Consider the following 26,267-nt stretch of genomic DNA (forward strand, 5'->3'; position numbering starts at 1 on the left):
AAAATGATTCAATTTCAGACATACAAAAGTAATCATATAGCGATGGACATTAACTATCAGGAGTCTCATATAGAGGAAGTAAAGTCAACAGTATTTTTAGGTTTGACCATTGATTGTTTTTGTAATTGGAAGGCTCACGTCGACGTTCTACGGCTTAAATTAGACCGTTTTGTATATGTTTTGCATCGTCTTCACAATGTAGTTTCGGAATCCACAGCGATGACAGCCTATCACGGCTATGTTGCATCGCAATTAAGATATTGTATCATTTTGTGGGGGAATTCTGTGGATTCAGACATTATTTTTAAGGTCCAAAAAAAATGTATAAGAGCAGCATGTTGTGCCGACTTTCGCGAACCTTGTAGACCATTGTTCAAAAAGAAAAACGTATTGACATTACCTGCTATGTACATATACGAAATCTGTATTTTTGTTCGGAAAAACCTGTCTTGCTTTAGAACAATTACTATGACATCAAAGCGAAGTGATTATAGAAACAAACTTTTTATGCCGCTGACAAATATATCTCTTCCTAAGAAGAATGTTTATGGAATGGCAATACAAATATTTAATTGTCTCACTGATCATTTTAAGGAACTCCCATTTAATTTATTTAAAAGAAAATTGTATAGACATTTAATGGAATGTACCTATTATTCTGTTAATGAGTTTTTAGAAAAGTGTGATTTATAATTAGGGAATTAGCCATTGATTATAGTATTTAAAATGTATTATTAAATTAATTAATTTGAATATAATTGCAAAATCATTTATATTGTATTTAATTTATTTTGATAATTTTTAGTTATTAGTGCTAGACATTTAATTAATTTGTGCCATTTAAATTATACCTAAGAGCGCATGCTTGTACATATAATGTATAAAAGCTAAGTTAGTTATAAGAATTAAATATTTGAACGCCAAACTGTGGTAAAATAAGGATTGAAATGAAAATGTATTGCCCATCTATTATGTACCCTTATTTATACAAATAAATATTTTTGATTGATTGATTGATTGATTGAGGATATTTAGATTATGTCCGATAACGGCATCATCACCATCAAAATATCATTTTGTTCTGAGAAATAATAATTAATTGTTTTTTTAATGCTTATAACTCTGAAAGTAAGCGAAATCCAGTAAAGTTTATATGACATTTTACTCTTCTAATATTATGACGCTATACGCTGTCAAAATTATTCGGTTTCCTAATGGTACACCGTGTATTTTAAATAAAGAATAGATTCATGAGAAGATAATATTAAATGAGAGGAATTCATAAGACATTGTAATAAAATTACACCATATCATTTTATATTGATTTTGTAATTGCTAGAGAAGGCAAAAATTTTCGACTACATACATAGGTATATATGTACAATCCGTCTTCATATGTACATATCTGTATTATATACATATGTAGGTAGGTAGGTACATACAATTCGCTTCAAGAGGAATTACAGGATATTTTGCAACGAAAGGGCGAATCGCTCCGAAACCAATTATTATATACAAACGTGTTGCCCATTTTCTCTCTAGATATTAAGATTACAAAATTATATGTAAGGTAACGGACCCAATCATGGACAGTTTAAGAATTTATCCTGATATTTTTTTCAGTGAACTGATGACTTTTATCTTGCCGCCAAATCCTTCAGAAATAACGGAATTAAATGAAACTTCAAAATTAAGCAGCTCTATGACTCTTGTTTATGGTACAATGCCGTCAGTTTTTAGAAACTAATTTTAGATACTTATTTTTAAGGATTTGTGTTTTTTTGTCCATAATGGCATCACCGTCCATTATAGGGTATTTTACATTATGTACATATTTAAATAAAAAAGTAGCAATGTTTATTTTTTAAATTATAGTAAGCATCTAGAACCTCATATAAAAGACACATCGAAAGGAACCAAATGTGAGTGTGTTTAGTAAAACGTCCCACTTGGTTACCATTAAGACGAGATTTACCTGTTACCTTTTATGAATAAACTCACAAAGCGGCTTTATAGCAATCGACAAAGTGAGACGTTTTCCGTGCACACTCAGAAATGGTCTGTCCCCTATACTGAAATCGCGCGTACTATGATGTTGATGAGTGAACGAAAGTTCAAGGTTACATAATTATGTGCGTATACGTCGAACTTTTATACCCATACAAGCCTATATTATGCTTTAGGGCTCATTTAGACGGCGGCGTGCGAACTCGCATGCAATTTTAGCTAAGTACATATATGTATGTATGTATAAGCTTTATTGTACATAAAGGAAACAAAAGAGACACAATTACAGAGAGTAATATACAATGTAGGCTGACTTATCCCTTAATGGAGACATATGCATTGGAGACTTGTGGAGGTACCTATCGGAAATAATCAGGAAATGATAATTATCAATTTCCTAACAGTATTTTCTAACAAATACGTAAAAATAAGCTTTGAGAATTTAAGGAAAGTCAGAGTTAAAAAAAAACCTTAGGTATAGCAAAAATGGCCGACGGGCCGAACTAGCTAATATGCAGACATTAAACGTCGATATAAACACTACATTATACCAAACTTTCATCCTTATTAAAATTAGGAAGGTCGGGCAGCTCTGGGCTTTTGCTCTAACTAATACCTACACTTACAAAAAAAAAACCAAAAAATGAATACACATCATTTATGTATATATGCATATTATGCATGTATGTATATTATATATGTGACATACTGGTATCAATTATTTGCATGAATCATACAATTCAACATAATTATACAGGAATTGCAAAGCATTCATCATCCAAATATGGAACATTGTAAAAAAACAAATTGTAATTATAATTACGCAGGCATCAATCTTTAGCCTGTTAATTAAATGGACATCATTATTAACCCCGAAATACTTGTTTTCTTGTATTCTCTCATGTGCATGCCAAATTTGCAAGGCTGTTAACCTGATGGCCATTAGTCATGGTTTCACATTTTTATACATTTTTCCATTTATTATACACTGGTAGTATTTACATACATACATACATATAATCACGCCTGTATCCCATAAAGGGGTAGGCAGAGCACATGAACTACTAAGTTTCAGTGCCACTCTTGGCAAAAAGGGGTTGAAAGAAATCCAAATTGTGACATTGCAGTGACAGGTTACCAGCCTCTCGCCTACGCCACAATTTAACCTATATCCCACAGTCGACTTCTGCGACACCCACGGACCATGGGAAGAAAGGGGGTAGTGAAATTCTTACCCCATCACCACACCACATGGTATTATTATAAATGGGCTTACTCTTGGCCACAGACTAGCCAAAGGCAAAGACGTGGCCTACAATGGAGTGAGCTCGCCCAGAAGATGCCTGTTCTGGTAGTATTTATGTTTGTTATGATTTATTTTCTTATTTGTTTCTATATATAAAACATAAAACTGTAGAAGAAGGTAGTTAGATAATTTTCAATTTTCATTCACTGCTGAGGTTGTAGCGCTACGTCGTCGTAGCCGACAACGCCATATTTCCGATATGTAGCGAAAATTCTTATAGTCGCAAACGGCAACTTATCGTTATTAGAAGAGCATTTCTTTTTTTTTTTTGCCAATATTTTTTTTTATTGTTTTAGGGAATTTTAGGTCAATTGTACTCAGAATCACGAGTACTTTCAATCTCACTGGGAGACAAAAAGTGTCCCAGAATTTCCATACATTTTTTTTAACTTTCCTCTTTTGTTACCCTATACAACATGTACGGAAAATGGAAACAAAATAAGAAAAAATCGTATGGGACAATTTTTTTAACTACTAGGATTGAAAAGGCTAGTAATTCTGAGTAGAAATAGCATTTTTTTTTTTTTTAAATATCACACTTCATAAAAGTGACAAAAAAAAAAAGAAATGCTCAGAAAAGCTCGGATTCGGAAAAACATTCGTCGATTATTCAAAAGATGACCATTATTTAGGACTGATTTATTTGTCTGAAAAGTTCGCTACAGTCTATATTTTTTTTATATGAATAAATAAAAAAATAGTCCAATATTATTTTGATTTAGTCCAATTCTACATATTTTAATAGTTGATAATTATATTTGTACAAAAACGTCATCGTCGAAATGGCTTATGATTTCAAAATTACAAGCGTTTTCCTAACCTTTCTGATGATGAATGGATGAACTTAAATTACGCTCGACTGTATAAAGATATACGTTTCTAATATAAAATACTAACCCGATTTCCCGCACCGCGGACTCCCCAACACTACCACCCTAATGCGATTTACAGTCATCTTCATTTGTGCTGTTTTTCACGACAGTCTCATCAAACTCATGCGTACTCGAACATCTCGCCAAAGTTCGCAAACCACATGGTAACACTAAACTCACGAGTTTCGCGACGTTCAGAAATCGCAAGTTGTATCGTAAAATATATCGTCCGCGGTTGCGTGCGCTAGCGTCGGGCCCAGCCGGCTGCCGCGACGAATCTCACGCGACTGACGGGATCTCGAAGCTCTGAGAGCATAGCAGTGCAGCCTCCGCTCTGCGTAAGCGCATACGAGATGACGTATTTACTACGATAGTGCATCGCCGTTTGTTGTTATTGGGAGTTGAATGATAGGAAATTTTGTTAAACGATAATGCATACTGGATGATAAAGAATAAATATTTCATGGTTCAGTCAGTAGACAACTTGTTAGTTGTTAGAATACAAGATCTCTACCCAATTAGCAGAAGATGTTCAGTTATAAACTAATGGAAAAACTTAAGTCTTTTCCAATTTCTCAATGTATTCATAGGAAAACAAATGAAGAATAAAGTAGGAGAGTGGATAAAATAAAATTCGGTCTATCGTAGGTTGGTAAAACAAAGAACACTAAATAATAAACCTGAGCACGGAAAGCATGGTCGCGCGATAGACGATAAAATAGCAGGCCGTCCCTATCGCACTATATACATATGATACGTTTTCAAAAACACATAGCTCTGTGCTGGGTACAGTGAGCTGCAAAAGTGCATGGCGAATTTATCAATTAATTCATTCATAATTTCTTAATGCAATTTTGCAGATCAAAATAGGTAAGTTGAGCGTTATTAAGTAAATGTTTTTGCTACATAGGAATAAGTTTACTACACAGGAACAAACTATAATGGGACAATAGTCAATAAAATAACTGCGATAACATAGCCAAGGTACCTCGTGCAGCACTATTCACCTAATTAAGACCAATGTCGGTAACCCGAAGCCTACGCGTAACACCAGAAGCAAACAAGCTACTAAAATGGTAATCAATACTAATTGGGCCCGTAAATTTTGTCTTTTGGGTCTTGCAAACCTGTCGCGTGACGATCTGGGCTATAATCACGAAGAGCGTTCGTAAACAGCGGGTATATTTCTCTTTTACTCCAATTAAGGCTTAATTAGAGTGACAGAGAAAGATGCCAGCAATTTGCGAACTTGTGTGTTGGCGATAGGCCCTCTGCTCCAGATCGGCACGTCGGCGACATGTCAAGGTGAGAGCGTCGCGGGCGCAGACGCCGCAATAAATTCGTTCTTGCTGAGACGTAATTGGATCCGCCCCGCCTACGCTGCCCGGTGCTACCCCGCTTCCTTCGCCCACTGTAGGTTAGACCACTTTACCACGCGACAAGTGCATCTAGGACAGATGAGAACGATTTCAAACCCCTACGGACTAATAACGTACAATCATTACAATAAAATTCTAGTCCTTTTAAGATTATTCTTCTCAGTATCGACAGCATCCTACCACTAAAAATGATTACCACATTTTTGTCTGTTTCACTATTTCACTTTTTTTCACTTTTGCACCTGACGGAATTGAAACTTGTAAACTACAATTTCCATGCAATTTTTGGGACATCTGCTAGATTTTGAGCTCCTCGACCCAAAAATATCAGAAGCAATTAAACCATGTGACTCCTGGTGCCGTAGCCGAATGGCATTTCTGCGACGCGAAACGAAAGCGAAACGCCTCGAAAGGTAGTCTGGCTCTGTCGCGCCAATACGCAAGAGCGATAGAGATAATCTACGAGCGTTTCGTTTCGTGAGCGTTTGTGCCATTCGGCTACGCTCCGTACCCTGAGAGGAGCCAAGAGTGCAACAATCTGGCAACCGAACTGTCTTCTAGAAGATCGCACGTTTCCAATGAAATAGTAAAGATAACAAGCGCAAAACCTTCAGTGAATACAGACGAAGTTTACGAAGAAAATGCAATAGTGAGAAGAGAAATGTAACCAATCGCCGATTCCACGTATGAATGACTCAAAGACGAGTGTCTAAAGATATTCCGTGTATGGTCAGTTGATGCATTTTATAAGATGTGGTCTAACAGTATTGACACCATCTTTCTAATACTCCTAAGAGCTGTGGCTTTATGCCTTAGAGCCCATATTATAATAAAGACACACCTATGCTTCGGAAATTTAAGTTAGAGCAGCCATAACTCTGGGGTAAACCAATTTCTTACCCAAACGATTTCATCACTCAAGCGCTAGTTTACGTGCATAGCACAAATCACCATCAATTTGTTTAAGCGTTATAGATTACGCTGACTGACAACGCAATATCTACATAAAAGTAAAACTTAACGAAACGCGTAAACCGTATTTGTCAGCCTTCATTAGCGATCTCACAAATATGAACTTTCGAAAATCGAAGAAAATACCTCGATTTGCATAGAAGTTAGAGCGTGGTGCGCGTTTCTCTGCTCATTAAGGAAGGTTGGGCTGGAGAAAAAACGCGCCGAGTGCTGTCTCCCGTGGCAAATTGGTCGTTACTGGACAACTTCCTCTTATAAGGTCGGACCTTACCGTATTTATGCAATCGGCGTCATAGTGTCGACGGACCTGGCTCTTAAACTACATTGTGCTCGAATAAATTTATCTCGCAAACCGGTATGGCGATGGGCTACAAATCAGGCATGATTTCGACGATATCGTCGTAAAAAATTGGTCAAGAGCGATCGGGTGTCAATGTTAAGCTTTACAGGCAGTATTTACCCTTTAGGTTTACGAACTGAATCAATGTTGCTACGGGAATATAAGTCGCTAAATTTAATTTTATTAATTGCCGAAGATCTATCTACACCTAAACTTAATGTTATTGGTAACTTATGTAATTTTGTCAATTGGATTCCTAGTCACATAGAATTTTGTCACGTTAACAACTGAGTTAAGTTGTAGAAGATAAATAAAGTTCAAAATTATTTATTAGGTACATATAAATATTATCAAAAATAAAAATTCATTGCACACGTAACATAGCGCTACAGACCCCCAAACATGACAGCTTGTAGTATCATCTTCATCAAAACTCTACGTGATCAAAATACATTAAAAGTAGAGAGCCTTCAATGTTTATAATTTTTTTAATTATTTTTCGTCAACGGAATTTATAATTGGATATTTTTAATTTTCATGAGGTCAAAACATCGTGAGGAAACCGGACTAATTCCAATAAGGCCTAGTTACCCTTCGGGTTGAAAGGTCAGATGGCAGTCGCTTTCGTAAGAACTAGTGCCTACGCCAAATCTTGGGATTAGTTGTCAAAGCGGACCCCAGGCTCCCATGAGCCGTGGCAAATGCCGGGATAACGCAAGGAAGAAGATTTTTTAATTTTCAGCTACTAGAGCTAACGAATGTCACTTTCAGTAATCGTAATCATAAATCAATTATATTAACAGTCAGTAGTCAAACTCCTATCCCAAAAGGTCAAATCCTATGATGATGACGTCCAGAACCGTATGATTATGATGATTTTTAACTATGAATATATATATTTTTTTATTTTTTTCAGAAGCAAATCTCTTTAGAATAGAAACTTTATTTTTCAGTGCGTAACAAACATTTTCACATACGTATTTAATTTTGTTTAATAAAGACTATTTAGTTCATAGATAGTAATATTACTTGTGATTGAATAATAAACATAACTGTAGAATCTGTATATGAAGTATTAATCTGGTAGGCACCAATCATATTCATTTGAAAATAAATGTCAAGCCCAAGATACTAATATCATACATTTGTATTGTACGAGTAAGTAAGGTTACTAATCTCGAAACTTCTTTGTGTGGGCGCAGTGCTCACGTGCTAGAGATATTAGGAGAAAAGCTAAGATAGCTTTGACTACCGAATATACACCCTGTTTTTAGGGTTCCGTAGTCAACTAGGAACCCTTATAGTTTCGCCATGTCTGTCTGTCCGTCCGTCCGTCCGTCCGTCCGTCCGCGGATAATCTCAGTAACCGTTAGCACTAGAAAGCTGAAATTTGGTACCAATATGTATATCAATCACGCCGACAAAGTGCAAAAATAAAAAATGGAAAAAAATGTTTTATTAGGGTACCCCCCCCTACATGTAAAGTGGGGGCTGATATTTTTTTTTCATTCCAACCCCAACGTATGATATATTGTTGGATAGGTATTTAAAAATGAATAAGGGTTTACTAAAATCGTTTTTTGATAATATTAATATTTTCGGAAATAATCGCTCCTAAAGGAAAAAAAAAGTGCGTCCCCCCCCCCTCTAACTTTTGAACCATATGTTTAAAAAATATGAAAAAAATCACAAAAGTAGAACTTTATAAAGACTTTCTAGGAAAATTGTTTTGAACTTGATAGGTTCCGTAGTTTTTGAGAAAAATACGGAAAACTACGGAACCCTACACTGAGCGTGGCCCGACACGCTTTTGGCCGGTTTTTATTGAATTCCGTTAACTTTAAGGGAAGATTCTTTAGTTCAAATACAATAAATTTCTCTAAGAAACGAGCCTCTTAACTCTTACGGTTATCGAATTATTAAAAAAAAAATTACTGACCACGTGTGTGGCATCCCTTATCACTTCCTAATGATATTTTTTTTGACATGTGCCGTCAAACACTTGACAGTGACTTTAATGTTATGATTAAGGTCCTCTCACACTAATTAATCCACTTATTATGTATGGAAACTAAAAAAGCGATATACAGGATGGTTCCTGATGATGAACCGAACTGCGTGTCGAATTTAACGGAAAACAAAAAAACACGGTGTATTAGTGTCATACCGAGAAGTACCTACCATGAGGATCAAGGATGCGGGAGGTAAGTCAGTTACTTCTTGTTCTCTCGGGCCCTGAATTATATGAAAAGAGATAGGAAGTGGTGTGTGCGGCTTTATATGTCCGTGTGACCCTTAAATGTCCACCATGTTTACGATACACGATTTCTTTTCCTGTAAGTGCCAATTATACCTCCCTTATCATAGTATCAACCCTCCATTTAACGCGTTGCTATCTCGATCTCAATCTTGCGCAACAAATTGGTCCAGTCGGCTGCGCGCTAATTTTATTTGATTAATTCATTGCGACATTTGCAAACTGCATATTTTCGATATATGCATTCAATTAAAGTTGTTCTAATTAAATAAATCGTGTATTTACTCAGCAGTTTCGCAAACTCGCGTGTCAAAACTCGTTTGTTAATGGTCTCAACAATGGTTCACACTTGCCTATTGAGCTTCGTATCTCTGGATCTCGCTTGTTGCAACGTTAACACCTACTCTTGAGTTGAACCGTTCATTGAAAAGAGCAATGAAAACATTTCTCAAGATTATTATGGTTTCAAAAGCTTGCGCTGCTTTAGTAAATATTGCGTTGTATTAGTTTCGGCGAACTGGATTAAGTGCAGCGTAATAATGGTTTTAGCGTCGGTGCATTGTGGGATTTGTGGGGAATCCGGAGACTATAGAATTGTTAACCGTGGTTATAAACGGCTTAAAGGGGCTAGCAACGTCTCTGTCCATCTGCCTAAGGCTTTATTCCTGGAACATATTCTTTCGTTGCTATTTTATTTTTTTGTTTTAACGAGTGGATGAACAATTAGTCCAAATATTGGCAGTTTTAATATTTTAATGCCAATTCATTACGATAAATTAGATAGAAAGAGCACTGATAACCTTTTTGTTGTAGTTGTAGCCTAATCGAAACGAGCATCTTCTGGTTATCATGAACGATGGTGTGGTGAAGGGAAATGCAAGGATATGCCATACCTACAGTGTTTAAATTTATATGAAAGTGGGCATCCTACCTACGCCAGTCTATAAGGTCTTTGACTGGTAGTGGTGAGAGTTGGTGGTTAGTCAGCAATTCCCGAAAAGTTTGTACATTTGGATCACGTCTCTAGTATATAGGTATAGTAGGCTGATAGAGCCCATGATGCTGAGCAAGATCCACTAGGTTTCTTTCCTTTTTTGTTACCGAAAATGTATAGAAATCTGGTAACAAAAAGGAAGGTTTCATACAAACTACTCTATCAGCCTACCAATTTTTATCAAAATCGGAGACGTGATCCAAATGTACAATATTTTCGGGAATTACTCATGTAATATAGTAAGCATACGACATAAGATCACAATTTCTTTTCTCTCTATATCTCTCTTTTTTGTTGAGTATTACTGATAAATAAATCGTGTCATTAAAAGTGCAGCGATTGCAGCGAACAATAGCGTTATACATACTAAACAATAAGAGGCTATTAAACCAAAAAGCTGACATAAATTCAAAATTCAGGCGGATTTCTAGTGCAGAAACTTTAGATCGCATATTCCAGACTGTTACCTACCAAATGCGACCTTATGGTTTTGAAGTACAGAGGACCACGTGCGTTCATTCGTTATTAAATTGGCGGAGATGGGGTCACACGATTTGTTCGACAACACTAGCAGGGCCGGCCCACACCGAATTTAATTTAATATAAAATAATACTCAATTAATTACAGCGCCGACAGAAGTAGGCCTGCTTTTGTTTTATTATACTCATCCGTGTTCGAGCCGAAATGATAAACTGATCAATATTTTTATATTCACCTGTGATGTGATCTGCGTTGGTCGATTATGAAACCACATTCATTATAAAAGATTAGGTATTTAGATACATATGTGATAGAAAAATTGTTTTACTAAAGTGTGATGTTGTTGATGAGGTTCGACTCTTATGAGATGTCTATGTCCATTTAAATATATTTTCTACTTATTTTAAAAATATAAAAAACGAATACGGCGTATTTTATTTAATAGGCCTGTATAAAGCTAATAGTCACGGTACAACCACTAAGGGTTAAGTACATGCATTAAGGATATAATATATAACTTCACTGTGAAATGAAGTTTTTTTGTAATTTTACACGTTCAACATGACCTCCGCATGTCCGTTTTAATCAACGATAAAAACATAACATTTTCGATAGTCGGTGACATGTTGACAGTAGACAAGGTAAATGATAACGGTATTTTTGCACCCAAATAAAGCTGCAACTGCAACACATAAATACTTTTAATTGAAGTGGTTTTGAGTGTCAATTTTAGTAGACATTTTAACTTGTTTACGTTCTGGTTATATAAATTATGTTAAATTAGTATGCGACAATACTTTTACATTTTCATCGTACCATCAGTGGGCTATTTCGCCAGTGACATTGACACTTGACACTGACAGTAACATTGTTACGTGTAAAGAAATATGTCATTTGTTCCTATAAAAAATAAAAACACGCAAAAATATTTGGAGAAAATATGATCTTGGCCGCTTCCAGGCTGCGAACAGCGCCATCTAATTTTAAGCCTAAAAGGCCCACACATTTCAGAGGTACGCTTTTTTGTATGAGCTTTGTCTGTCCCGGTATTATATGGTCGTTGTCCTTGCTAAAGGTGAAAAAATATTTTTCCAATAAAATTAACGTGTGTCTCGCCAATCGATAGCTCTTTAAAAATAATATAAATGTGCTAAAATCGTTTTTAGGGTTCCGTATCAAAAAGGTACAAAAGGAACCCTTATGGCGACGCTCTGTCTGTCTGTCACATTTCTAAATATCTCGAGAACTAATTATGCTATCGACTTGAAATTTGGAATAGTTATGAACATTGAAACAAGATTAGTTTGACTATTTTATTCGAAACTTCACAGGAAGATTCCTTAAGACATATGACTGAATACGTGTTGCAGGTTTTTTGAAAATTTAACCCCTAAAAGGGTGAAAAGGGGGTGATAAAGTAAAAAAATCAATATGGGTATCGTTTTTATGGTTTATCGGGTCGCTGATCACGATAAATACAACGTTTTTAAAATCTAACGAGGCGGAAGTGAAATACCTTCTCCCCTGTTGTGGTGCAATGGGGTTTAAATATATAAAAGAAGATATTGACTGACTGATTGACATATCAACACAGCCGAAACCGCTGGTCCTAGAGATATCAAATTTGGCATATATGGCGTAGAGGAGAACTAAGAAAGGATTTTTCAAAATTTTCCTCTTAAAAGGGTGAAATGGGGGTTCAAAGTTTGTATGGGGAAACAAGATTAGTTTGACTATTTTATTCGAAACTTCACAGGAGGATTCCTAAAGACATATGACTAAATACATGTTTCAGGTTTTTTGAAAACTTGACCCCTAAAGGGGTGCAAAGGGGGTAAAGTCACAAACACAATAAGGGTATCGTTTTTATGGTTTATCGGGTCGCTGATCACGATAAATACAACGATTTTAAAATCTAATGAGGTGGAAAAGAAATTTTCTCCCCTGTTGTTGTGCAATGGGGTTAAAATATCCAAAATAGCCATAAGTAATATAGCTTTAGTTTTTATCTTTACTTCTGGTTCAAGAGATTTCAAATTGACACGGAAGTTCCTTAGAGGAGCACTAAGAAAGGATTTTTCAAAGTTCACCTCCTAGCATGATAATTTTACAGGGGCAAGGACAGGGACAGGGCCAAGGACAGGGACAGGGACAGGGACAGGGACAGCGACAGGGTTATAGTCCTGCGGCGCTGGCTATATTTTGGGCCCTAAGTTAAAAAAATATTAAAGTCGATTTTGTTTTCGTTTATAAATACATTGATAACATATAAATTTAACATTTCGTTTTGGGTCACATTCCTAGGGTGCTTTTTTAGTAATTTGGTAATTTGTGGTTATAATTTTTAATTTGACCTAATGTGGTAAAAAAAATATTCGAGAGAAAAAATGTAACTGTATTGCATTTAGAATGATATTTTTAGCGTGTATACGTAGTTTGGGTCAATTTACTCGAGTGCTATATGACAATTTGTCATACCTAGCGAAACAGACACAAAAAAATATTCATGTTAAAAAAAATAAGAAACGTCGCATTGCCTCCTTTAAATATATCAATAAACTGAAATTGTGTTTTCCTACTCCAGTGCTTGATAAAATTTGCGATAATTTAGCAAAAATAGGTTTTTACCATTCCAAAAAAATATTAAAGTTACTAGAGTTCTTATCTTATTAACTAAAAAGACAAGATAAATAAGATACGTGAATTTGGGTAAGTTTAATAGAATGCTTCGAAAAATAATACGGTATTAATATTTGCGTTCGATCAAGTCAAGCGAGCGCAGTGACGCGGGTAGTGTAGGTATTATGATACCGACCGCGCGGCCGTGGCGCGGCAGCGGGGAAGGGCAATGACCTCTCTCGACATTCGACAAACCGCACGTTGTGTACAAAACGCCAAAATTTATTTCAACTGTGCCCATCACGCTATTTAATGCTAAGCCTGAAAGGGTTGTATTTGATAAGACTACTAGAGTAACAATTTTAATTTAATATACCTATTTTCCACATGCGTCAGTAAATAATTTAATTTATAAATAATAAATTTAGTATACATCGTGGAATCTACTACTACTACTGCCAAATAAAATAATGCGATTTATCATCTAAGTACTTTAGACTTATATTTAAGCGTGTCACTCACTATGTAGGTAGCTGAGCGCTTATCTTTCAATATGAATCCACATACATAAAATATATATAATTCAATGAGCTAACACACGCGCCGCCGATTATTCATATTTTATTTTGAAGTAAATGTGGGGATCGACGTTGGTACGAGATCATATTATATCTTAAAATGGTGAGGAATTTATATGTAGAAAATACAGGATTATAAAGCAAAATACAGGATGTACTTTTTATAACCGGCAATATTTAACGTGGTGAAGTCATATAACTGATATCGAATACAAAACACTAAACGCCCAATGGACTTGCCTCGCGTGACGTCACGTAGTGTTTTTAGGGTTCCGTAGTCAACTAGGAACCCTTATAGTTTCGCCATGTCTGTCTGTCCGTCCGTCCGTCCGTCCGTCCGTCCGTCCGTCCGCGGATAATCTCAGTAACCGTAAGCACTAGAAAGCTGAAATTTGGTACCAATATGTATATCAATCACGCCAACAAAGTGCAAAAATAAAAAATGGAAAAAAAATGTTTTGTTAGGGTACCCCCCCCCCCCTACATGTAAAGTGGGGGCTGATATTTTTTTCATTCCAACCCCAACGTGTGATATATTGTTGGATAGGTATTTAAAAATGAATAAGGGTTTACTAAGATCGTTTTTTGATAATATTAATATTTTCGGAAATAATCGCTCCTAAAGGAAAAAAAAGTGCGTCCCCCCCTCTAACTTTTGAACCATATGTTTAAAAAATATGAAAAAAAAAATTTATAAAGACTTTCTAGGAAAATTGTTTTGAACTTGATAGGTTCAGTAGTTTTTGAGAAAAATACGAAAAACTACGCAACCCTACACTGAGCGTGGCCCGACACGCTCTTGGCCGGTTTTTTAGATAAAAATTAAACGAAATCTTTCCTCAAATTACTATTAAGCCAATCTTATCCTATCCTACCTGTCGTTTAAACAAAGATGAAATAAAATAACTTAATTCTTTGCATGTTAATTTGGTTAAATATAACTTATATATTTTCTTTAAGAATATCATATACTTTTAAATGAGCAATTCTTGTATATTCATTTATTTATCAATTCTATATTCTATTCTATTTTTCTATATAATATAAAGCTGCAACCCGACTGACATTTTTCCAAAAATAGCCAGGAGATTTTGCAGGTGGCAGTATTTGGTGTGGCTGTGGTAGTATAGAGGTTGATCTTGCGACCCCGGAAAAATCCGACCGTCGGTCTACCGGTTCCGGGTAAAAAAATGTTGAACGGTCAAATGTTGGCCAAAACGGCAGGAGATATCCGGGGGGTGCTCGACCAAAATGTGATAGAGGACCCTGGGCAGTTTTTGACGCCGCCATTTTTTTTTTTCAAAATGGCCGACTTTTTTTTGAAGATTTTTCAAGTTTGTCGTAGAGTGCTCAAATTTTTGTTGTAGAATCTCCAAGAGGCCTTGATTGGAATGAAATAAAAGAAATTGAAAAATACTACAAATGTGAGAAAACTGGCCACTTTTGTTTTGTATGGGAACTTTTAAACGGTAAGAGATAGCCGGGACTGCTCGACCAAATGTCATACAGGGTTTTAAGTAGAAAAAGTTTCATTAAAAAAATCAATATGGCTGACTTTTTTTTTTGAAAAATTTCAAAATGGTCCTAGCGCGCTGAGATTTGTCACACGGGTGGACGGCCACCCGAAGATTAGCTTCGCTGAAATTTGTTATGTAGGGGTTCTCGGGGTTGGAAAATCGATCTAGCGTAGCCTTAGGTCCCGGAAAACGGCGAATTATGGAGTTTTAATGAGTTTTTCTTTCGCGTTAGTAAACGTTAAATATGGTCGTTAATTTTGCCCCGCGCACATCGGCTGCGCTTAGCTCAGTCGTACGAGGTCGGTCTAATGTTCGCAGACAGATTGCAGGTGTCAGGGTTTCGAATCCCGGCCAGAAATTAAGTTTTAATTTTTTGTTTTGTTTTTTTTTGTTCTTGTATTTATAAGTTTTTTTTCTAAAAACGTGATATAATAAAATAGAACCGAGCGAAGCTCGGTCGTCCAGATGTTTTAGGATATTATTTATTGATTGGCTGCAAGAAATGCCTAGGAGTATTGGCCGAACGGTAATTAACAAAAATTACACAGTCAAAAGGTTAATTGTCATTAACCATTAAAAATTAATGAACGCCAATTGTCATTAAAGTTAATGTATTTCGAAAAATAACAAACAAATTATCATCGTAATTAAAGAAATCGTCACGGTGAGTTCGTGGGTGAGCAGTATCCAAGATAGAGCTGACACTGAGCTGACACTGGCTCGGCTGTACCTAGTAGAACTCAGGTTTGGTACAATATAGAGATTATATAAAGACACGCTGTTTTGGTACGACTCATCATGATAAGCGCTTGGGAAAGTAGTACCTAAGCTTTAGCTCATGCTGAACCCTGAGTCCTGTTAGCGTAGCCAGCGTTTTTGGGTATCTCTTTATGATATCACTGCATGATTTGTTTTGTTTATTTTTACGCTGGGTGACGTTTGCTCTTAACGCGGTTGTACAAAATGGCCGAGGCGATGCCAGTCACGGACGTCTGAAAACTGTCACGACTTCGAAACTAGTCTCCAAAGTACTATATAAAAGTTTTCACAAAACAACAGTTAAAGCTTTTGAAATGGTTGATACTGTAGGTATCTCGAAAATAATAGATACATCATTTCCTTATTGAGGAATTATACAATGAAATAATAAAATCATCCCCTATCAAAAATAAACACGCCAGTGTTAAAGCCTGTTAAAGGTATGGCAAAAACCATCGTTTTGAACTATGATTTTAATATATATCCATAATTTTAAACAGGCCTATCACAGCTCTCGTTAAATATTACTTAGATACGAGAGACTAATACGATTGGTCGGCCGAAGGCAAGACAACTCATTGTGATTCGCTGAGACGCTGCTGCAAAAGAATACAAATAGATAAACCTTTTCATTAAACTTAACTATCTTATAATTTAATCTGGGAGCACGGCAGTACCCCCGCCAAGTCGAGCACGAAGCCAACACTGCCGTACCATCCTTTACTGGAACCATTTCGCCGCATTTTCAGGCCCCTATTTGAGAACCTCTGGATAAGACCGGAACGCAGAAATTTTCGTCGTCTAGTAAGCTATAATAACATACTTAAAACTCAAAATTGCAAGTCTGTACGTCGCAACACGGGTGGATAGCCGCCTCAAGATTAGTATACAAAAAGAAAATTTCTAAAAATTCAAAATGGCTGCCTTTGAACGCCAATTGAAATTTGTATGGAGGTTTTTTTTTAATCGCCATAGCTCCGTAACGGTAGGAAAAAGGTTAAAGTGCTTGAACTAATGTTGTACAGTTATCTTAGGTCCATCGAATGGCATTTACAAAATTTCAAAATGGCCGACTTTGAATTATTTTTTTTTATCTTCGGTCCGAGCGCGGTAAAATTTGGCACGTGGTAAAAACGGGGGCCAAAAATAGGAATGAGAATTTTTTTTGGAAAAGTCAAAAACGGCGGCGAGAGGGGACAAAGTCAAATTTCCCAAAATCAAAGTCGGTCATTTTGAAATTGTGTAGTTCAAGCTTTTTTGACCTTTTTCCTACCGTTACGGAGATATGGTTATTAAAAAAATCTTCCATACAAATTTCAATTTGCCCACAAAGGCCGCCATTTGAAATTTTTCAATAATATTCTTTTTGAATACTAATCCGTCGGCCGTCCACTCGTGTGCCAAATCTCAGCGCGCTAGGGCCATTTTGAAATTTAAAAAAAAGTCGGCCATTTTGAATTTTTTTTTAATACAACTTTTTTCTACTCCGAGATCTGTATGACATTTGGTCGAGCACCCCCGGCTATCTCTTACGATTCAAAAGTTGCCATACAAAACAAAAGTAGCCAGTTTTCTCACATTTGTCGCATTTTTCAATTTTTTTTTTATTTCATTCTAATCAAGGCTGCTTGGAGATTCTACGACCAAAATTAGAGTGCTCTACGACAAACTTGAAAAATCGTCTAAAAAAGACGGTCATTTTGAAAAAAAAAATGGCAGCGTCAAAAACAACCCAGGGTCCTCTATGACATTTGGTCGAACACCCCTTGGCTATTTCCCGCCGTTTGGTCAGGCCGTCCAACATTTTTTTACCTGGAACAGGTAGACCGACGGTCGGATTTTTACAGGGTTGCAGGACAAACCTCTATACGGCCACACCAAACACTGCCACCGGCGGAACCTCCTTCTGGCTGTTTTTTGAAAAATGTCAGTCGTGTTGCAGCTTTATATTACACTAGCTTTTGCACGCGGCGTCGCTCGCGTTAGAAAGAGACAAAAAGTAGCCTATGTCACTCTCCATCCTTTCAACTATCTCCACTTTAAAAAATCACGTCAATTCGTCGCTCCGTTTTTCCGTGAAAGACGGAGAAACAAGCAGACATACTTTCGCATTTATAATATTAGTATGGATAGATAAATGTAAGTAAAAAAATACATACGTATTTTGATTACCATTTTTCTAAGGTAGGGTTAAATTCGAAACCAATTGAGGTAATGTCGAAAATCTGTAACAAGGATACTAATGCCATATAATGAGAATAATTACAATAATGGCTACCGCAGTCTCACCACCTGTGTTTGCACACACGCGCGCGCACAGAGACACACGCGGCGGGGGACTTGGTTTTATAAGGTGTACAGATATATTATGCCGCCGTGCGCTTCGTGTCCATTATAAATGAAAATTAAGGAAAATATAGGAAATAATATTCAACTTACAATTTATTGTTTTTGGGTTTTGTATCCATTTGCATCCATAAATATTTCCCGTCATAAAAATTACACCCTGTATTGTGGAACTAAAACTGAAATCAATAGTTACAATAATATAATCACGGTGTATGAATAGGAGCGCCGGATCGAATTAGGTACTTCAATATCGGGACAAAAGGTTCTGGAGTTTCGAGGATTTCGTAGGGAAATGTAAAATAATAGTGCATTAGGGTAATTCCGAAAGTCGTCTAATTACGAAATTCACATAAAAATCACCATTATTTCCATCATATCAAGATTCCCTCTTCGGAATTACCAGAGCATTTTTGTCATTCGGAATTACCCTAATGCACCATAATAAAAATTTACGATAGTTTAGCTAGTTTACTTCGTTTATTTTAGATAGTAGACCTTTACGTGTTTTTGACATTTATAATTGGTCTGTTTTCGTTACTAATGTAATAAAGTTCTTAAGGTTACCTACTATGTATAAGTTTTAATTGGGAAGACTTACAAAAAAATCGGGAGAATCCCGCCAAAGCCCGACCCTCTGGCAATCTTAAATTATGTATGACTGCGCACGAGAAGTAGGTACCTACGCCTCGTGTCACAGCGCGGCGTCGCGCCAGCGGCATGCGCCAACCTGATTGGCTATCGGTTGCGCGCCACACAGCGCAAAAATTTAAAATACTACTCTATTGCGTTGCGTTTTATTCTACCAAATATTGAAAACCCATGGATGAAAGTGACCCAAATTAAAAATGATGACTTGATATCATTTTATAATAATAAAGACGTCAACTTATTAACATGAAATTTTTTTTCAGGCTTTGACAGGGTTTTTATTAAAAAAAAAATTTTTTTATATATAAGCAATGGATAAAATGTGACACACTTTAAGAAAATATATATATAATAATGTCCTGAATGGTATAAGACTTCACTTACCAACTCTAATATTTTGTTAGGTGTTTTAGGGCCAATATTAGACATTTTTAAAATATCATTAAACCCATGGATGAAAATGACCCAAAATGCATATGTACATCGGCAACCACGTTGTTTTTATATAGATACAAATAATTTCTTCTCGAATATTTCTTTGACTGAACACTGCTTAAAAATAGAAATACCTAAATTTCGAGCTAAGCAGGTACCTAGGACGACCCAAAATATTATTTTTATATTTGATCAATAGTCTAAAAACTATATGCAAAAAAGAAGCAACGTGAATATTATCGAAACCTCAAAAGCTATCGCTACCCGACTATTAGGGATAGGGATAGGGATAGGGATAGGGATAGGGACAGGGACAGGGACAGGGACAGGGACAGGGACAGGGACAGGGACAGGGACAGGGACAGGGACAGGGACAGGGACAGGGACAGGGACAGGGACAGGGACAGGGACAGGGACAGGGACAGGGACAGGGACAGGGACAGGGACAGGGACAGGGACAGGGACAGGGACAGGGACAGGGACAGGGACAGGGACAGGGACAGGGACAGGGACAGGGACAGGGACAGGGACAGGGACAGGGACAGGGACAGGGACAGGGACAGGGACAGGGACAGGGACAGGGACAGGGACAGGGACAGGGACAGGGACAGGGACAGGGACAGGGACAGGGACAGGGACAGGGACAGGGACAGGGACAGGGACAGGGACAGGGACAGGGACAGGGACAGGGACAGGGACAGGGACAGGGACAGGGACAGGGACAGGGACAGGGACAGGGACAGGGACAGGGACAGGGACAGGGACAGGGACAGGGACAGGGACAGGGACAGGGACAGGGACAGGGACAGGGACAGGGACAGGGACAGGGACAGGGACAGGGACAGGGACAGGGACAGGGACAGGGATAGGGACAGGGATAGGGATAGGGATAGGGATAGGGATCGGGATAGGGATAGGGATAGGGATAGAAATAGGGATAAAAATAGGGGACGGGGACGGGGATAGGGATAGGGGAGGGACGGGGACAGGGACGGGGACGGGGACGGGGACAAAGATAGAGATAGGGACGAGGATAAGAATAGGGATTGGGGTCGGAATAATCGGTCGGCAATCGATATATAGGGAGTGTAAAATGCAGGTGGCTCAGTGGGAAGGGATTAGTAAGTAGGCATCGGCGAGTATCCTGCATCCGTAATAACTATTACATTCAATGTGCTGTAAGAAGATCGTTGTTTGCTTGCCTTTTATATGTTTACGTTTGCAATATAAGCAAAATGGAAAAAATTGTAAGCGATAATGCAAGGAAGTACTTTTTACCCTACCGACCATAGCGTTGAGATACTGGCTATGTGGGTTGTATGAAGTTTCCCCAGTATAAATATTTATATAGGTAAAATTCATACATATTCGTACCTACTACCTACGCTGTGGTCGCTGTGTAACAATTCTACAATCATTGCAAGAATTTCTTTAAAAACGATAGTAATATGTGTAAGGTACAGTCATCCAAAACCGGACAGTACAGCAAATAGATCAGTTACAATGGCCCCCCAGTCGAAAATTGCCCCGCTTTACCTGAATCGAAATAATCGCGGACAGATGTACCTACAAAGAAACCTACGGATCCAAATGAAAATCTTATTTTTTGTAAACGTTTCAATAAGAATATTTTTATTACGCGGGCGAAGCCGCGAGTAAAAGCTAGTCTACATACATAAAAGGCAAAGTCCTGAGTGACTGACTGACTTAAATCAAGGTAAAGCCCAAACCGGTGATGCTAAAGAATCCAAATTTGACACGTAGGTTACTTATAAGGTCTACGAACCTGCTAAGGAAGGAATTTTTAAAATTCATCCCCTAAGGGGGTGAAATGGGTATAAAAAATTCGTATGAGGATCTACCTTTATTTTGAGAATATGAGCTTGAAACTTCGTGTAAAGACTATAAAGGTAAAATTACAATGGAAAGAAATTAATTTCAGCGTTTTTGGATTTTTATCCTTTAAGAGAGATAAAATGAGGCTGGCTGAAGTTTGTATGGGGAATAAGTTTTATTTCCAGCTACAGGCTTGAAACTTGGTAAAAAGGTACTTCAGAAGGGCAAAAACTAGTAGCTTGATAAACTTTGTCAAAATTCTGAAATTAAACCACTAATACACATATGAGTATTTCATTAAGTACTGAGTTATATCGAACTTCAACAAGGTAATGCACGAATATGGTAAGTGCTACAAAAAAAACCGGCCAAGTGCGAGTCGGACTCGCCCACCGAGGGTTCCGTACAAACTTTCTTTCAAACTACCTAGTAAAAATAATCTCATATTTTCATATAACTCTAATGACTTGACTAGAAGACAAAAGTATAGGCACTAATGAGTATTATAGTGTATAGCGCCATCTCCCGGTCAATTTGCTAACTAATTTGCGCGACCTGGTTTTTCAGGGCTAATTCTTTATAATGTTAACCAATTTAAACAGTTTTTACTTTATTGGACAGAAGATGGTTTACGTAACATCTCGTATTAATTTGAAGTACGATATACATCCGCAAGGGTGGGTAAATTGAAAGTAAAAATCTGAAAAGTTTTTTGTGAATTAAAAAAAAATGGCACGTATTTAACCGGGCGACTAAATAACCATAGAAATGGGTATCAAATATAATAGTTTGGCGACTAAAATGGGGCCTCAAATTATTTCAATATGAGGTAGCATTTTAATGACATTACGGCTACGGTTTATTCAGACGCGAGTACCAACTATTTATTTGGCAACTGAATTATTATATTGGAAACAATTTAAGAGAGACAGTTTAATAGGAAAACGGCTATCTATTAATATAAAATATACAGTTCTTTTAAAATATTTATATAGCAAATTAACATAAAAAGTACATTTAAAATTTATACATCGGCACTCATCACCTGAGCTGTCATTTTAATAAAAAAAAGGATTCTTATAAAATATAATGGACGACAAAATATTGTACTTATGGGTATGAAATTAGGTGTTTGGGAGTGCTGGCAACTTCGTCTCTATACAATGAATTTAACTTTTCATGACGTTTACTCTATCGAATCTAAGGCCGTTCTTACGTAGTCTTAACGTCACTCTGAAAGATTCATTTTTTTGGCAGGAAAACCTTACTCAGAATATGCCTTGGCATAAATCGTTCCGCAGATTTTATAATATCCAATCTTATGCTGGCATAATGTTAATGAGCAAAATAATCTTCTAAATTAAGAGTACTTCCGTAGATTTTTGTTTGCATAATATTTAGGCAGTAAAAAGTTGTCCATCTTCTTCCTATTTCTGTTTTGATAGCGAGTCTTGTGTGTTGGGGATGCAAGATACCTAACACTCCTCCTCGCTTCGCTCGTCGTCGTACCTAACGGTGCCTCTGGGACTGTATTTCATTTCCTTTTTGCTATCGTTGTTTTGTTCATACAAAGTACCTAAGAATTATGCCATAGCAATAAGCTATGGACGCCTGCTACTCAAGGGGTATCATATGCGCGTTACCGACCCATTAGAAGCTTATACACTCCTTTTTGCTGTGTATTTATTATAAAATGATTTGGTACGCGTTCCCTTATAGAGATATTTAAATACTACTCGTGGTTTACGGGTCGCAAATACGATGTTTGAATAGAATAAGTAGAATAGAATAGAATAAACATTTATTCGTGAACACAGGCAAGACAAAATACACATAATAACAACAAGACGGAAAGGAATGAAGTGCCACGAAATGGCCTCATCTCAGCATGTTGCTGGTGACTTCCAGCGCTGATTTTCCGATGGGACCATCGTTTCCATAAAGAAACGATTTTATATGTTTTTTTTAAAAAACCTACTTCCCAGTAATTTTTTTAGTTGCCTCCGCAATTTAAATACTACTTTAAACGATGAGCTAAGTATAATTAATTAGGTGCTAACATCTATATGACTACAAATATTTAAAATCTTACGCTTTACAATACTAGGTGCCAATTATTATATTAGTCGCCAAAGTATTGTTTAATGTTCCTCGGCAATATTTTTGTCGCTTGAAATTTGCTGCCGTTTTTTCAATAATAATGATGCTTAATATTTGAGGCTCATATATTTTTTTTGTCGCCCCAATATTAAAACACAGCCAAATTATATTATTGTATGCAAGACTTAACTTCCCGTTTAATATTTTAGTTGCCCGGTTAATTATATGCCAAAAAAAAGTATTCAAAATACAAACACGATTATATTTTTCCTGTAATATATAGCATAAAACCAATGTTTACTAAAATTTTCATAATTTTTCGTTGGTAAACTTCGGAGATAAGGGGGGGGGAAAGGTATTTTTTTTTACATTTTCCTTCAAAATTCTTTTTTTTTCCACAACAAAAAAATTATAAAAAATAGCTTATTTACGTTCAATTTGAGCTCTTTCCAACGATACCCCACTTGACCTAGTAACTTGAAATTTACAGTTTGCCCCCCTTTCATTTTGGCCATTTTCTACAATTAAAATTAATATATTTAAAAAAATTATACTTTCTATTTGTAGAGGTTTACAATGTTCACAACTATTCCAAATTTCAAGTTGATAGCATTAGTAGTTCTCGAGATATTTAGGAATGTGACAGACGGACAGACAGACGGACAGAGTCGCACCATAAGGGTTCCTGTTGTACCTTTTTGGTACGGAACCCTAAAAACATACATATAAGACATACCTTTGTGTCGATAGATATTTTTCAGTACAGATGGTGTTTCTTTTACGCACTAGTGCGAGAAGTGGTTCATTATATGCCAGGTCGAAACTTCGGAGGCTCATCTGTACTGAAAAACGTCGTACGATACACGTGCGAAAAGGAAATTCGTAACTCGTGTCGATTTAAAACACTCCCTTCGGTCGTGTTTTAATTTATCGCCACTCGTTTCGAACTTCCTTTTTTACGTACTTGTATCGTAATGTACTATTATTTTAAAGCACATAAAATTCGAATAAAATACACTGCTGACACGGGCCCGCTCACTGCCAGTTCAGTCTGCGCCCAGCGCTCATAGACAGTGGACCTACGTTCGATAGTCCGGCGCACCGTGCTCTCGTAAGCGTAAGCAGCTAGATAGTTCTGAGAAGTGCTGTATAGGTACTGCGACTAAACAAATTTTGATCCTGTTGGTGGCAAACAGGCATACGGTCCGCCTGATTTTTACACATGCAATTTTATCCAAGAAATTTTACTTGAAATCTGATGAGAGTTTGAATTATTATTATATTTCGGGACCAGGGGAGGGGACCGATTTTTGAGTCTCACGCGTTCGAATTCAGAAAATTGTCACTGAAAATACTAAGCAATTCACTGTTTTCAACCGGTATTTTAGTGACAAATCCCATATGTGAGATTCAAAAACCGGCCCCCAGGATGAGGTTCTGGTTTTCATGGTGGAGTCAGGATATGGTCAACAAAACTGCTATTTTACTCATTATAACTCCACTATGTTTGGGCTTATTACATTTGGACTGATGAGCAGCGTCGATCTCGATGATATCCAAGGTCACATGATCGAGTCAGGAAATGAATAACAGAACTGCTATTCTACTTATCGTAACTTGACCATGTTTGATCTCATTAGCCGGGCCAATAACACATGTAATTTTTTGCACACAGCTCAGCTCTTTGAAACTGTTTATTTTAAGTTACTTACAATTAGTAGGTACCATATAATAATAATATATTCTTATCTCTTGTAAACTTTACAAAAAAGTTAACACATGAAACCAAAAGAATTGTTACTAGCAATTAAATTCAAAACTATCAAGATCATTCTTGCCTGTGTGTTGCGTTACCGGTGGCTCGCGTACCGAGCGCCAACGCCATCTATCAATGGCTATTTCACGAAATTGATGAACGCTCTAAGGAATAAGGGCTCTTAGTGTAGTGGTTATGCCAGTCGACACTAGATGGCAGCATTAAAAAACACTGGGTTACACTGTATGACATTTTTTCATTTCATCATTAAGTAAATAGCATTCGTTATAAGTAAATAGTATACGTTAATTCGTCGCTCAGTTTTACCGTGAAGGACGGACAAATAAATAGACACACACACTTTCCCGTTTATAATATTAGTATGGATTAAAATAAACATTAAGTTAATAAAAACAAAATGCAGTATTATTGTGTGCTACTTAAAACTTTCCTTGTTAGTATAAAACCCGGAGTTCTTAAAAAAAATAAGAAAGTAGAATCTTAGAGAAAGAAATAAGCAGGTAAATAAAATCAAATAATCCATACTGATTAAACTGGAAAGTGTGTGTGTGTCTGTTTGTTTGTCCGTCTTTCAAGAGAAGCCGCGGGCAAAAGCTAGTAGAACATAAAAGAAAAAGTAAATAAAAATGCAAAAAGATTGCGTGAGCCGAGATTCGAACTCACGACACTCATGGCGCAAACGGTTCCACCTAGAAGTCAAACCCGCTAGACCATTTGCACATTGTGAAAGACGGCGAATCTTCTGATTCTAATCACCAAATGCTAGTGCCGAAGTTTCGCGCGATGGATACGCGATGACCTTGAGCCATCGCCGTCGCATCGCGTCGCGTCGCCCGTCGCTCACGCAAGACAGAGCGTAAACTCATTGTTTCTACCGGTGAGTAAGGCAGCCAGAGCTCAACGAGGAGGACCTACGGAACTAATTAGGAGAATAGATTGTCCTTTGAGTCGTCGGCACCCAGGCCCCTTCTAAGTACCTACAGGTTTGTACAAGTTTCTAATGAGTCGGCAACGCACATGTGCCACTCCTTGAGTGGCAGG

The 26,267-nt window shown here is 37.0% G+C and overlaps 1 protein-coding gene across 1 annotated transcript in view; it reads right to left on the reverse strand.

Annotated features, from left to right (window-relative positions):
* The window catches only part of LOC125224850 (ras-related and estrogen-regulated growth inhibitor-like protein), a 29,189-nt gene extending 24,725 nt beyond the window's left edge, over positions 1-4,464 (reverse strand). Inside the window, exon 1 of the mRNA XM_048128349.1 lies at positions 4,211-4,464. Coding sequence (XP_047984306.1) covers positions 4,211-4,274 — 64 coding nt within the window. The 5' untranslated portion in view covers positions 4,275-4,464. The remainder of the gene's footprint in view (positions 1-4,210) is intronic.
* Between the last annotated feature and the right edge of the window lie 21,803 nt (positions 4,465-26,267).

Source organism: Leguminivora glycinivorella, chromosome 3 (assembly GCF_023078275.1).
Source record: "Leguminivora glycinivorella isolate SPB_JAAS2020 chromosome 3, LegGlyc_1.1, whole genome shotgun sequence".
NCBI lineage: Eukaryota > Metazoa > Arthropoda > Insecta > Lepidoptera > Tortricidae > Leguminivora > Leguminivora glycinivorella.